Raw genomic sequence first — 15665 nt, 5'->3', positions numbered from 1 at the left:
AATAGTAGAGCACAGGAGGCCATTTGTCCTATTTGTTGTTTCTCCATGTCCCTGCATTTTTTGTCTTCAAGTATTTATCCAATTCCTTTTTGGGCTACTATTGAATCTATTTCCACCAGTCTATTAGTAGTACGTTCCAAATACATTCCATTTGTTGCGTAAATGGCATCTCCTCATGCCATCTATGGTTCTTTTTGCTAATCACCTTAAATCTGTGTCTTCTAGTTATCAACCCTTAGTCATCATGGTTTTATCATCTCTATCAAATCTCCTCCTAACCTCCTCTGTTCTAAGGACAGTAACCCCAGTTTCTCCAGTCTGTCCGTATAACTCGTTCCCCATCCTTGAATCCATTTTCGTATCTCTTCTGTACTCTCTCCAAAGTCTGAATGTCCTTCCTAAAGTGTGGTGCCCAGAATTTATTACAGTACTCAGTTGAGCTGAATTAGTGTTTTATATAGATTTAGCATACTTTGTAGTCTGTGGCCCCTATTTAAAGCCTAGGACCCCATATGCTTTATTAACTGCTTTGTGAATCAGTCCTGCCACCTTCACAGATTTGTGCACAAACACCCCCAGATCTCTCTGTTCTTGCACCCCACCTTTAAAATTGCACCACTTAGCTTGTATTGCCTCTCCTCATTCTTCCTACCAAACAGCATCATTTCACACTTCTCTATGTTTAATTTTATCTGCTGTATCCATCCATTTCACCAGCTTATGTCCTCCTAAATTAAGTTTAAATCTGCTTCACTCTTTACTATATTTCTGAGTTTCGTGTCATCTGTAAACTTTAAAATTATGGCCTATCTACCCAAGTCCAGACCATTATTGGAAACCAAAAAGAACAATGATCCTAATACCAACCCCTGGCCAACATCACCAAACACTCCCCTCCACTCTGAAAAACAAGAAGTTCGCGGATGACACGAAAATTGGTAGGGCGGTAAATAGTGAGGAGGATAGCTGTAAACTGCAGGAAGATACCAATGGACTGGTCAGGTGGGCAGAGCAGTGGAAAATGGAATTCAACCCAGAAAAGTGTGAGGTAACGCACTTGGGGAGGGCTAACAAGGCAAGGGATAACACTATGAAGGGTAGGACCCTGGAAAGTACTGAAGATCAGAGGGACCTTGGTGTGCATATCCACAGATCCCTGAGGGCAGCAAGGCATGTAGATAAGGTGGCTAAGAAGGCATGTGGGATACTTGCCTTTATTAGCCGAGGCATAGAACAGGGAGGTTATGCTAGAACTGTATAAAACGCTGGTTAGCCACAACTGGAGTACAGCATGCAGTCCTGGTTACCACATTATAGGAAGGATGTGATTGCGCTGGAGAAGGTGCAGAGAAGATTTACCAGGATGCTGCCTGGGCTGGAGGTCTGAGCTTTGAGGAAAGATTGGATAGGCTGGGGTTGTTTTTTTTGGAGCAGCGAAGGTTGAGAGGGGACCTGATAGAGGTGTATAAGATTATGAGGGACATAGATAGGGTGGATAGGAAGGCACTTTTTCCATTAGTAGAGGGGTCAATAACCAGGGGGGCATAGATTTAAGGTAAGAGGTAGAAGGCTAAGAGGGGAGTTGAAGAGAAATATTTTCACCCAGAGGGTGGTGGGAGTCTGGAACTCACTGCTTGAAAGGGTGGTTGAGTCAGAATCTCTCGTAACATTTAAGAAGTATTTATATATTCACTTGCGTTGCCATAGCCTCCATGGCTATGGGCCAAACGCTGGATAATGGGATTAGTGTTGTCAGATCTTTGTTGACCGACATGGACACAATGGACCGAATGGCCTCCTTCTGTGCTGTAAACACCTATGAGTCTATAACCCTTCATCACTACTCTCTGCTTTCTGTCCCTTTGACCATGGGCTTCAATCTTACTAACAAGTCTATTATGTGGTACTTTGTCAAATGCCTTTTGCATGTCCATATATACATTAACCCTTTCTATTGCTTCATCAAAGAACTTAACCAAATTAGTCAAACACAATTTGCCTTCAACCAACTCATGGGTGGCTGTCATTTATTAACCCATAATTTTCCAAGTACCAATTAATTCTGTTTCTCATTATGCTTTCTAATTTTTTCCTATTATCCTAACATTTGCAAACCTGCATTTCTCTGGCAATGCTCCCAAGGAGGATTGGAGATTACAGCCAGAGCCTCAGTTATCACCACTTTTACTTACCTATAACCTAGGATGCATTGCTTTTAGACCAAATAATTTTTCTACTCTGAGCATTGACAACCTTTTAAATGGCTCCTATTTATTTGTTTTTATCCTAATTAATTTCTCTCATACCTCTTTCTTTACTGTGACATTGGCAACAGCCTGTTCTTTAGTGAAGACAGATGCAAAGTACTAATTTGTGTCTTCTGCCTTCCGTGAGAAGATCTCCTTTTTGCTCTTTGGTCCTAGCCTTCCTTTGAATGACCTTTTTTTTTTTATTTATATGTTTATAAAATACTTTTGAGTTCCCTTTTATGTTATCTGCTAATATATTCTAATATTTTTTTCTTTATCCTTCTGGTTTCCTTTTTCAGTTCTCATCTGTATTTTTTGTGTTCAGCTTGGTTCTATACGGTGCGGTGTTTTCTATCTGGGTTAAGTAACAAGATCTTCAGGTTCTTTATTGTGGGTGTTGAGTCTTTACAACAAAAACCCTGGAGACATGGTAATAATTGGTAGAAAGTAATATAAATCCAAGGGTTCCAAAATTGTGGTGAAAGTATGATGTTCAGTTTGGTGACTTAAGTCAAAACCTAATATACATGTATTGGAAAGATACAGAAAAATGTAACTAGGCTGCTCAAAGTGTATTGATGGTGAGCTGTAATTGAATAATAGAGATACTTAAGTTAGAAAGGAAGTATTAAGGGGAGGCTTTATTGAAATAAAGTAAATAATATAAATATTCCTTAAAAATAAACGAGAAAATTAGGGCCACAGGGCATAAATAGAGCTTAATGAAAGTTAATTTAAAACAAATATCTGGAGGAACAAGTTTTCTGAACTGATAAACATTTGTAATAACTTGTCTTTTAGGGCAGAAAATGTAAAAAAACTTGTTCAAAGGAGTATTTTGGCCCCATTAAAACACTTTTGAAATTCTGGCAACTCATCTGTTTTCCAGAGGAATGAGCTTTGATAGACTGTTTGGCCATTTTTCATCCATGACTTTTCTTGGATTCTTCCTTAAATCTAATGAGTTCAAATTTCTGACTTTGTATTTTCAATTTCATTGTTTCTGTCACACTTTAAAAATGGCTGAACTGCCCTCAACTTATGACATTATCAATAGAACAAGCCATTTACAATAATGTTGAAGATTCAATATTTTAAATCTTTTGAGTATTATTAAAATCGTATTGAGATATGTTGGTGTCATCACTTTTAAGAAGTTTGCTATTATAACTTAAATTTAAAGCACAGTTTCCAAACCTATGATACTAGAGATGATTTTTATCTCAAAGTGCTAATTTTTGTTTTGTTTTTCTCTAAATATTGAAGGTTAGATTCTTCCCTAATTTAGGACCTTAACATCTTGCATCTTCCCCAACTAATGCCCAGTTATCTGTGGGGTTGCCTATGGCAAGAGCGTTATTGGAGGGAATGCCTTTACACAAAATGCAGTGACCTAGTGCCTTTGAAGGTATCAAGACACCCCTTGGTGGAGGCTTTGCTATGTATCATTATGTACTAATTATCACTATGAATTAATAGCAATAAATGTAAGCAGTGTTGCTGCTGGTTGAGTCCATTGCTTTAGACTTGGCATTTTGAGCATTGCTAGTCACCTGTACTTAGCTTGTCCTGACAATTTGTCAACTTTAGAAAGACTGACAAAGCCATAAGTGTGACTTTGTATTGACTATGCATATGTAAGTTTCACACACATGCAGAAATCTTTCATAAGTGTAATTGTCTAATACTGCAAAATCTGGCCTGCAGTAGAAATGTGTAAAATTTGACACAAAAGAACCCAACTATTACATAGTATAGAAACATAGAAAATAAAAACAGGAGTAGGTCATTCGGCCCTTCGAGCCTGCTCTGCCATTCAACATGATCATGGCTGACCCTCTATCTCTATGCCATATTCCCACTCTCTCCCCATACCCCTTGACCCCTTTAGAATCTAGAAATCTATCTATTACCTTCTTAAATTTATCCAGTAACTTGGCCTCCACAGCCCTCTGTGGTAGAGAATTCCACAGGTTCGCCACCCTCTGAGCGAAGAAGTTTCTCCTCATCTCAGTCCTAAATGGCCTACCCCGTATCCTGAGATTGTGGCCCCTTGTTCTAGACTCCCCCAGCCAGAGGAAACATCATCCCTGCATCCAGTCTGTCCAACCCTGTCAGAATTTTATATATTTCAATGAGATGCCCTCTTATTCTTCTAAACTCCAGTGAATACAGGCCTAGTCAGCCCAATCTCTCCTCATACAACAATCCTGCCATCCCAGGAATCAGTCTGGTGAACCTTTGCTGCACTCCCTCTATGGCAAGTGTATCCTACCTTAGGTAAGAGACCAAAACTACACACAATACTGTAGGTATGGTCTCACCAAGGCCCTGTATAGCTGCAGTAAGACATCCTTGCTCCTGTACTCAAGTCCTCTTTCAATGAAGGCCAACATACCATTTGCCGCCTTAACTGCTTGCTACACCTGCATGCTTGCTTTCAGTGATTGGTGTACAAGGACACCCAGGTCCCTTTGTGCATCAACATTTCCCAATCTATCACCATTTAAATAATACTCTGCCAAAGTGGATAACTTCACATTTATCCACGTTACTGCATCTGCCATGTATTTGCCCACTCACTCAACTTGTCTAAATCGCCTTGAAGCCTCTTAACATCCTCCTCACCACTCACATTCCCACCTAGTTTTGTGTCATCAGCAAACTTGGAGATATTACATTTGGCTCCCTCATCCAAATCATTGATGTATATTGCGAATAGCTGAGGCCCAAGCACTGATCCCTGTGGTACCCCACTAGTACCGCCTGCCATTCCAAAAAAGACCCATTTATTCCTACTTTCTGTTTGCTGTCAGCTAATCAATTATCAATCCATGCCAATATATTACCCCCAATCTCATGCGCTTTGACTTTTGCACACTAACCTCTTATGTGGGACTTTATCAAAAGCTTTCTGAAAATCCAAATACGCCATATCCTCTGGCTCGCCTTTATCTATTCTGCTAGTTGCATCCTCAAAAAAACTCCAGTTGGATTGTCAAACATGATTTCCCTTTCATAAATCTGTGTTGACTTTGTCTAATCCCATTGATATTTTCTAAGTGTCCTGTTATCACATCCTTCATAATAGACTCTAGCATTTTCCCTACCATTGATGTTAGGCTAACTGGTCTGTAATTTGCTGTTTTCTCCCTCCTTTTTTAAATAGTGGGGTTGCATTTGCCTTCCTCCAATCTGCCGGGACTCTTCCAGAATATACAGAATTTTGGAAGATGACAACCAACGCATCCACTACTTCCATGGCCACCTCCTTTAGTACCCCGGGATGTAGATTATCAGGCCCTAGGGATTTAACGGCTCTCAGTCCCATTAATTTCTCCAGAACTTTTTTTTAGTAATACTAATTTTCTTCAATTCTTCCTTCTCACTAGACTCTTGATTCACGAGTATTTCTGGGAAGTTATTTGCGTCTTCCTCCATGAAGACCGAAATAAAGTAGTTGTTTAATTGCTCTACCATTCCCTTGTTCTCTATTATAAATTCTCCCGTTTCACTGTAAGGGGCCTACCTTTGTCTTCACCAATCTTTTTCTTCTTACATACTTATAGAAGCTTTTACAGTCCTCTTTTATGTTCCTTGCAAGTTTACTCTCATACTCTATTTTTCCCCTCTTAATCGATCTCTTGGTCTTCCTTTGTTGAATTCTAAACTGCTTCCAATCCTCTGGCTTGCTACTTTTTCTAGCAACTTTATATGACTCCTCTTTGGATCAAACATTATCCTTAATTTCTTTTGTTAGCCATGGTTGGGCCACTTTTCCTGTTGTGATTTTGCGCCAGAAAGAAATATATAACCGCTGCAATGCATACATTCGTTCCTTAATTATTAGCCATTGCCTTATCCATCTTTTAATGAATTTCCCCAGTCTATCTTAGCCAATTCACACCTCACACCTTCATAGCTTCCTTTGATTAGATTTAGGATCCTTGTTTCGGACTGGACTACTTCACTTTCCAATTTCAGGAGGAATTCTATTATGGTAAGGCCACTGTTCCCTAAAAGACCTCGCACAACAAGATTATTAACTAACCCCTTCTCATTGCACAATATCAAATCTAGGATAGCCTGTTCCCTAGTTGGTTCCTAGACGTACTGGTCTAAAAAAACCATCTCGTACACACTCCAGGAATTCATCCGCCACAGTATTATTGCTAATTTGGTTTGTCCAGTCTATGGGCAAAATCTTCTGTTCAGCATGTGGGGGTGGGCCCCACACGCTGATGTATAAAATGATGCGCAGTGATGTCGGGCATGCGTCCCGATATCACCGCGCGTCATTCCCATCTTTAGTTCGGTGGGCACGCACCAGAGTCGGCTATGCGCCCGCTGAACTGTTAAAGGCCTGTTAAGGCCATTAATAAACTAGTTAAAGTACTTGTAAAGGCTGCCCGTCCAACCTTCAGGTTTGCGGGCAGGCGAAGAGCCCAGACAGCCTTCGCATTTTTCATGAAACCTCATCCACGGGCGCGATGAGGTTTCATGAAAGATTTATTAATGAAATAAAAATTTTTATCAAAATTTATAAACATGTCCAAGCTCATGTTACATTGTCACATGAGGGGACATGTCTGCATAATTTTATTTTTTCTTTTTTTCAATGTTTCATAATGAAATTAATTTCCCTGAGGCAAAGAGTTGCCTCAGGGAGATTTCTGCGCTCTTTCGCGCGCATGTGCCAAAGAGCGCAGGCCCTGACTCTCCCTCCTCCCCCCACCCACACAGGTAGCGATGAGCACTTCTGGGTGCGCATCACACTGGGCGGGCCTTAACTGGCCCGCCCACGTAAAATGGCAGCGCACAGCTGTTCGCGAGTGGCGATCAGCTCCGCGCCCATTCCCGACCAGTCCGTCCGACGGGGAGAAAATTCTTCCCTGTATGTAGATTAAAGTCACCCATGATTACTGTAGCACCCTTGTTACATGCGTCCCTAATTTCCTGTTTAATGCCACACCCTATCTTACCACTACTGATTGGAGGCCTATAGACAGCTCACACTAATGTTTTCTGCCCCTTGTTGCTTCTTAGCTCCACCCAAACTAATTCTACATGTAGATTTTCTGAGCCAATATCCTCTCTCACTATTGCACTGATTTCATCCTAAACTAACAATTCCACGCCACCTCCTTTTCCTTTTTGCCTGTCCTTCCTAAATATTGAATACCCTTGGATATTCAGTTCCCAGCCTTGGTCACCCTGCCACCATGTCTCTGTAATTGCAAGCATATCATACCCGCTTACATCTATTTGCACTGTTAATTCATCTACCATATTGCGAATATTCCGTGCATTCAGATACAGTGCCTTTAGACTTGTCTTTTTACACATTTTTTTTGTACGATGGCCCTACTTGCTGCTAGCCCCTGTTTCCTCTGCCTTCCACTTTTGCTTTTTACTTTTCTGTCTTTCATTTCTATCTTTGTTTCCCTTCTTGTGTCTCCCCACTCAAATTCCCATCCCCCGCCACTCTAGTTTAAACCCTCCCCCACAGTACTAGCAAGTATCCCCGTGAGGACATTAGTCCCAGTCCTGCTGGGGTGCAACCCGTCCAGCTTGTACAGGTCCCATCTTCTCCAGAGTTGGTCCCAATGCCTCAGGAATCTAAATCCTTCCCTCCTGCCCCATCTCTCCAGTCACGCATCTGGTCTATTCTCCTATTCCTGATCTCACTGGCATGTGGCACTGGGAGTAATCCTGAGATTACTACCTTTGAGGTGCTGCTTTTTAATTTATTTCCTAGCTCCCTATATTCTGCTTGCAGGACCTCATCCCTCTTTTTACCTATGTCATTGGTACTGATATGAACCACGACCTCTCCCTTCAGAATGTCCTGCAGCTGCACATAAATTAGGGTATAAGACAATGAACAGGCATTATGTGCCCTGGCCTCAGACTTTTCTGTATTTTACTCATCCATTAATAAGGCTTCTTGTGACTTTTCCTGTCCTTTCTGATGCAGCATTTACCCTCTTTTCAGCCCCCACTCCCCTACCAACCGGCCACCTAAACGAGGATCTAGCTATTTGGGAGATCACAGTGGTAAATGCACAACTTGGCACATTATGTTAGCACGGCAAAACTTTATGTCAGTGGCTAATTTGTTTCTTTATCAAACAAGTACAGTTGTTTAGTTTGCATGTTAACAGAAGTAAATTGTTTGGAGTTTAGGTTAACATAGGGCCTGGTTGGGGTTCTGTAGTCAAGTGCATGGAAGTATTTTAAAGACACTGTTCTATAATGTTTCTTGTTGCTTATATTTAAAAGGAAGGAGTGCAACCTGGCTCTGGGATTTCAGTCTGCTGCCTTAACTTAAATTCCATCAGTCCTGCTGAGAGGAGTGACCCCAGCAAACTAACAAGAGCACTGCTAGAATACTTTTATACTGAGCAGCATCTGGCTTCACACTGTGCTCGAGGCAAAGGAAAAAACAGTGGATTCAACATGTCCAGACCAGCTCTTGATCCAGATGTTGTGGATGCAATCAAAGGTATGCAACACTGAGTTTTTTTCAAGTGATAACATCTGTGAGGATAATGTTAAGCTGCAATTGTTCATTTAAAGTTTCAGTCATGGCCATAACTACAACTTTGCAAAGAAGTCACAAAAAAGCAGCATAGATGTTTTAGTTTGAACCGAGCCTGGGCTGCACTTGATCTGCAAGTGCCCGAACCCGATCTTGGCCCCAAAAACCCTTGACTCCCTTGAAGATCAAAAAACTGTCCAACTCAGCCTTGAATATATTCAATGACCCAGCCTATGCTACTCTCTGGGGTAGTCGATGCCAAAGACTAACGACCCTCAGAGAGAATAAATTCCTCCTCATCTCCATCTTAAAAGACCCGTTATTTTGAAACTGTGGCCCCTAGCTCTAGATTCCCCTATGAGGATAAACATCCTCTCAGCTTGTAGCCTGTTATGCCCCCCTTAGGATCTTACATGTTTCAATAAGATCACCTCTCATTCTTTTAAACTCTAATAAGTTATAGGTCCAACTTGCTCAACCTTTCCTCATAAGACAACTGCTTCATCCCAGGAATCAGCCTAGTGAACCTTCTGTGAACTGCCTTCAATGCAAGTATATCCCTCCTTAAATAAGGAGACCAAAACTGTACATAGTAGTTATGGTGCAGTCACACCAAGCAGTTGTAGCAAGACTCAATACCCCTTGCAATAAAAACTAACATTCCATTTGCCTTCCTTGCTGTACCTGCATGGTAAGGAGAACCCCAGATCCCTCTGAACTACAGCGTTCTGCAGTTTCTCCCCATTTAGATATTATTTTGCTTTTCTATTGTTCCTGGCAAAGTGGAAAACCTCATGTTAACCACATTATATTCCATTTGCCAAATATTTTCCCACTCACTTAACCAATCTGTATCCCTTTGTATGTCTCTTTGGATCCTCCTCACAATTTACTTTCTGGCCGACTTTCTATCATCATCAAATTTGGCTGCTATACACTCAGTCCATTCATCCAAATCATTAATATAGATTATAAATAGTTGAGGCCCCAGCACTGATCCCTGTTACACTGCACTAGTTACAGTTTACCAACCTGAAAATTACCCATTTATCCCAACCATCTGTTTCCTGTTAGTCACTCAACCCTCTATCCATGCTCATATATTACCCCCAGAATTGTGAGCTCTTGTGCAGTAACTTTTTATGTAGCACCTTACTGAATGCCTTTTGGGAATCCAAATATACTACATCTTTCTTTATATTTCTGAGTTTCATGTCATTTGTAAGCTTTAAAATTATGTCCTATCTACCCAAGTCCAGACCATTATTGTTTACCAAAAAGAACAATAATCCTAATACCAACCTCTGGGGGACATCACCATATACTTCCCTCCACTCTGAAAAACAACCCTACACCACTGTTCTCTGCTTCCTGTTAGCCAATTTTGTATGCACACTGCCACTGTCCTTTCAATCCCATGGGCTTCAAGCTTACTAACAAGTCTATTATGTGGTACTTTATCAAATGCCTTTTGCATGTCCATGCCTACAACATTAATCCTTTGTATTAATTCATCAAAAAACTCAACCAGGTTAGTCAAACACGATTTGTCTTCAACCAATTCGTGGTGGCTGTCATTTATTAACCCAAAATTTTCCAAGTGCCAATTAATTCTGTTTCAGATTATGCTTTCTAATTTTTTTCCCGCCATCCTAACATTTGCAAACCTGCATTTCTCTGGCAATGCTCCCAAGGAGTATTGGAGATTATGGCCAGAGCCTCAGTTATCACCACTTTTACTTACCTATAACCTAGGATGCATTCCTTTTGGACCAAATAATTTTTCTACTCTGAGCCTTGACAACCTTTTAAATGGCTCCTGTTTATTTGTTTTTATCCTTTACTGTGACATTGACAATAGCCTATTCTTTAGTGAAGAAAGATGCAAAGTACTCATTTTTTTTCTTCTGCTTCCGTGAGAAGATCTCCTTTTTGCTCTTTGGTCCTAGCCTTCCTTTGACAAACCTTTTTTTTTATTTATATGTTTATAAATGACTTTTGGGTTCTCTTTTATGTTATCTGCTAATATATTCTAATATTTTTTCTTTATCCCTCTGATTTCTTTAATTAAGTTAGAAAGGAAGTCTAAAGAGGGAGGCTTTACTGAAATAAATTAAATAATATAAACACGACTTGCCTTCAGTAAATTCGTGGTGTCTGTCATTTATTAACCCATATTTTTCCAAGTGCCAACTAATTTAATTTCATATTATGCTCTCTAAAATTTTCCTACCATCCTAACTTGCAAACCTCCTGTTCTCCTTTATCCACTCTGCTTTTTCCATCCTCAAAAGAACTCTAATAAATTTGTCAAACGCAACTTCCCTCTCATAAAACCATGTTAACTCTGCTTGTTTGTATTTTTTTTTAAAAGGTCCTGCTTCTACTTCCTTAATAATTCCCCATGACAGATGCTAGGCTAATTAGCCTCTATTTCCTGCTTTCTGCCTCCCCCTTCCTGAATAGAAGTCTTACATTTGCGGTTTTCCAATCCACTGGGACTCAGAATCTAGGGAATTTTGGAAGATTACAACCAACGCATTCACTATCTCTGCAGCTTCTTATTTTAAGACCCTAGGATACAAAGCATCAGGTTCAGGGGACTTGTCAGCCCTTAGTTCCATTAATTTTTATTTTTTCTCTAGTGACAATGATTGTTTTAAGTTCCTCCCTCTTTTATGCCTCTTGATTTTTTTGACTATTCTTGGAATGCTTTTTGTGTCTTTTGAAGACATATAAAATGCTTGTCCAAAGTCTGCCATTTCTTCGTTTCCCATTATTAATTCCTCAGGCTTATCCTCAAAGGGACCAATGTTTACTTTAGTTACTCTCTTCCTTTTTATATACTTGTAGAAGCTCTTACTGTCTGCATTTATATTTCTTGCTCGTTTACTCTCATATTCTAATTTTTCCATTTTTTTAAGTCATTCTTAGCTGATTTGTAAAATTTTCCCAATCTTCTAGCCTACTGCTAATCTTCGCAGCATTGTACACCATTTCTTTTAGTTTGTTACCTTTCTTAATTTCCTTAGTTAGCCATGGATGGTGCATCCATCTTGTGGATTCTTTCTTTTCCAATGGAATTTATCTTTGTCAAGAGTTTTGAAATCTCTCCTTAAATGCCTGCCTTTGCTTATCTGCTGTCTTTTTGCTATTTTTCCCTACTCTGACCCTATTTGCTGTTGTACTTTTATGTTTATATGCTTTGTCACTTCCTGTCATATTCTGGTTATCATTAACCATCGCTGCTCTGCACTGTTGCCTTATCCCTTCTTATTAACCTTATAAATCTCCTCTCATGTGAACCCTCCCCCCACTATTTAGTTCAAAGCCCTTTCTCTAGCCATAGTCATATGAGTCGCCAGGACTAGTACAGTTCCTAATACAGTTCAAGGGAAGGCCTTCCCAACAGTACAACTCACTCTTTCCCAAGTACTGGTGCCTCATGAATCAAAACGTATTTCTCCCACGCCAGTCTCTGAGGCTTGTAATTCAACTCTCTGACTTTATTTACCCTATCCTAATTTGCTCGTGGTTTGGGTGGTAATTCTGAGATTATTACCTTTGTGGTTCTGCTTTTTGTTTTAGCCCCTAGCTGCTCTTACTCCCTTAGAATAACTTCTTTCTATGTTTACCTATGTCATTGGCATCCATGTGGATCATCACAACTCAATCCTCTCCAGCCATGAGAAGATGTCCTTAACCCTAGCACCAGGCAAGCAGCACATCCTTCGGGACTCACACTCACAGCTGCAGAGAACATAATCTATCGCCCTAACTATATTGTCCCCTATTACTACTACATTTCTTTTTAACTCCCCACCCTGTACCCCAGGGCTGTGTCCAGTTTGTTCATCCTCCCTGCTGTCCCTGCTCTCACCCACACAGGATGCAAGAACATCTAACCATTTGGACGAGTGCAAGGGCTGAGGCTCCTCCAGTACCTTCTGGATCCCCATATCTACCTCTCTTACACTCTCACCCTCCTTTCCCAGACCACAAACTAAATCTGATTTATCTAACCTAAGGATTCTGACTGTCTCCTGGAACAAAGTGTCCAGGTAACTTTCCCTCTTCCTGATGCATCGAAGCGTCCGAAGTTTAGACGTTAGCTCATCAATTTTTATTGTATTTTATTTATCTAATCAGGGTTTCAAGTTTAGAAATACCATTCAATTATAATTTGTAGTTATATTAAGTAGTTTAACTAGTTAAGCTATAAATTTAATGCAGTACTAATATCTTACCAGAACTACTTTAAATTCCTAATCCAGATTAGAGAAAAAAGTAGCCTTGCAACTCACCAATCAATCACTTACCTACCTACCTTATTAATGCTTCTGGACTTCAGGTCTCAATGTCTCTTGCTCTCTCTCTTGGACCACTCTTTGTACTATAAAAGACTAGAACAGCACTTCTCTCAATGTGCTGACTTCCCTCAATCACCAAATTCCCAAGTCCAGTACTCTCTTTAGCAGTGCTCTTTGAGCTGTACTCCATGCTACTAGTTTGTTCTCTACATGGTACATTCTATATTTATATACAGCTGCACACCCATTGCAGCTTAGAGAAAACATTGGTCCTTACCCATTCTAGCCTGCAAGTGACTCCAGACCCACAGCAATGTGGTCAACTCATAACATCCCTCTGAAATGGCATAGCAAGCCACTCACTTGTATTCGCCATCAACTTGTGAAGGGCAACAATTGCTGGCCTAGCCAGTAGCCCCCACATCCTGTGAATGAATACATACTAAAAGGACCTTATTTGCCACCCAAAGGTAAGAATGAAAGTTAATTGAATTGTAATAACTCTTTTTATTGTACAACAGTGAAATTGTTTTTATTAGAATTCTTTTCATCACTGATTTATTTAACTATCTTTTTCTCAGTGTGTCCCCCTGAAATGTCATTGACCCTGCTTCCCATTTGTATGTTGTCCCTCAGACTTTTATGCCATACCTGTACCTTGATTTACCTCTGTAGCCCTTCCACCAGTAGTATTTCCCTGTCCCTTTTAAGCAGGAGTCCATACACTAAAGCAGTCAGTATTATGTCTAGAAAGTTATGAACTTTGAATGCTCCTTAGCTAATCAATATGCCATAGAAGATTGACTTAATTCAAAATTAAGAGAGTGCAAAATAAGACTAATCATGTGGTGTGAATGATAAGAGTCTTAAGAGTCAAATTTCAACACAAGGAGGAGGCCTTTTGTTGCATCTTGCTTGTACTAGTGCTAGCTCCACATCGAAGTTGTGTACTTTTCTCCCATTTTCTGCTCTTTCCCTTAACCTTTAATATTTTTCTTTTTCAAGTTTTCATGCGATTCCACCTTAAATGTTGTGATTGTTTCAGTTTCAGTTACCACTTATTATAACACCTACAAATTTTAAGAACTCTATGGTGATAATTTTAGCATTGTGTGTTTTTTTCTATTCATTTACTGGATGTGGGTGTTGCTGGCTGGGCCAGCATATATTGCCCATCCCTAATTGCCCTTGAGAAGGCGGTGGTGAGCTGCCTTCTTGAACCGCTCCAGTCCCTGTGGTGTAGGTACATCCACAGTACTATTAGGAAGGGAGTTCCAAGATTTTGACCCAGCGACAGTGAAGGAACGGCGATATATTTCCAAGTCAGGATGGTGAGTGATTTGGAGGGGAACTTCCAGTTGGTGGTGTTCCCATGTATCTGCTGCCCTTGTCCTTCTAGATGGTAGCGGTCATGGGTTTGGAAGATGCTGTCGAAGGAGCCTTGGAGAGTTTCTGCAGTGCATCTTGTAGATGGTACACACTGTTTGTTAGTGTTGGAGGGAGTGAATGTTTGTGGATGTGGTGCCAATCAAGTGGGCTACTTTGTCCTGAATGGTGTCAAGTTTCTTGAGTGTTGTGGGAGCTGCATTCATCCAGGCAAGTGGAGATTATTCCATCACACTCCAGACTTGAGCCTTGTAGATGGTGGATAGGCTTTGGGGAGTCAGAAGTTAGGATTCCTGGCCTCTGACCTGCTCTTGTAGCCACAGTATTTATGTGGCTAGCCCAGTTCAGTTTCTGGTCAATGGTAACCCCCCCCCAGGATGTTGATAGTGGGGGATTCAGCGATGGTGATGCCATTGAATGTCAAGGGGTGAAGTTAGATTCTCTCTTGTTGGAGATGGTCATTGCCTGGCACTTGTGTGGCATGAATATTACTTGCCACTTGTCAGCCCAAACCTGGATATTGTCCAGGGCTTGCTGCATTTGGACATGGACTGCCTCAGTATTTGAGGAGTCGCGAATGGTGCTGAATGTTGTGCAATCATCAGCGAACATCCCCACTTCTGATCTTAAGAAGGAGGGAAGGTCATTTGATGAAGCAGCTGAAGATGGTTGGGCCTAGGACACTACCCTGAGGAACTCCTGCAGTGATGTCCTGGAACTGAGATGATTACCTCCAACAACCACAACCATCTTCCTTTGTGCTAGGTATGACTCCAACCAGCAGAGAACTTCCCCCCTGACTCCCATTGACTTCCGTTTTGCTAGGGCACCTTGATGCCACAATAAGTCTTGACTCATGGCTTCTTTTCCCACTCCTGCACTGTTGCCTTTGGTGTCCCCCAAGGAGCTACCCTTGGGTCCCTCCTATTTCTTATCTATGTGCTGTCCCTTGACAACACACCTGAAAACGCAGCATTAGTTTTCACATGCAGCTGACAACTGTGACAAAACGTGAATACTTACCTTACTTTTAAATCTGCGGTCGGAGCTTGGGACCTTCTGTGCATATGCTGGCCGGGAAATGGCCACACACCCGCAGTTGTTCTCTTTACGTTCTTTAGGCTGGGAACTGGCCCTGCACACAGAAGTCAAATGTGTAAAAAGCAGGTCAGGTGACCT

General features: G+C 40.9%; 1 protein-coding gene across 4 annotated transcripts in view; it reads left to right on the top strand.

The window, feature by feature from the left end:
* Positions 1–15665, top strand: part of prdm11 (PR domain containing 11) — a 159628-nt gene that overhangs the window by 100796 nt on the left and 43167 nt on the right. The window contains exon 9 of one of the 4 annotated variants that reach the window (XM_078548856.1): positions 8532–8754. The exons of the other annotated variants lie outside the window; for them this stretch is intronic. Within the exon in view, the coding sequence (XP_078404982.1) occupies positions 8532–8754 (223 nt within the window). The remainder of the gene's footprint in view (positions 1–8531; positions 8755–15665) is intronic. 4 annotated transcript variants of the gene reach the window in all.

The sequence above is a fragment of the Cetorhinus maximus genome, chromosome 9 (genome assembly GCF_964194155.1).
Source record: "Cetorhinus maximus chromosome 9, sCetMax3.hap1.1, whole genome shotgun sequence".
NCBI lineage: Eukaryota > Metazoa > Chordata > Chondrichthyes > Lamniformes > Cetorhinidae > Cetorhinus > Cetorhinus maximus.
This window is presented reverse-complemented; position numbering and strand designations above follow the sequence as displayed.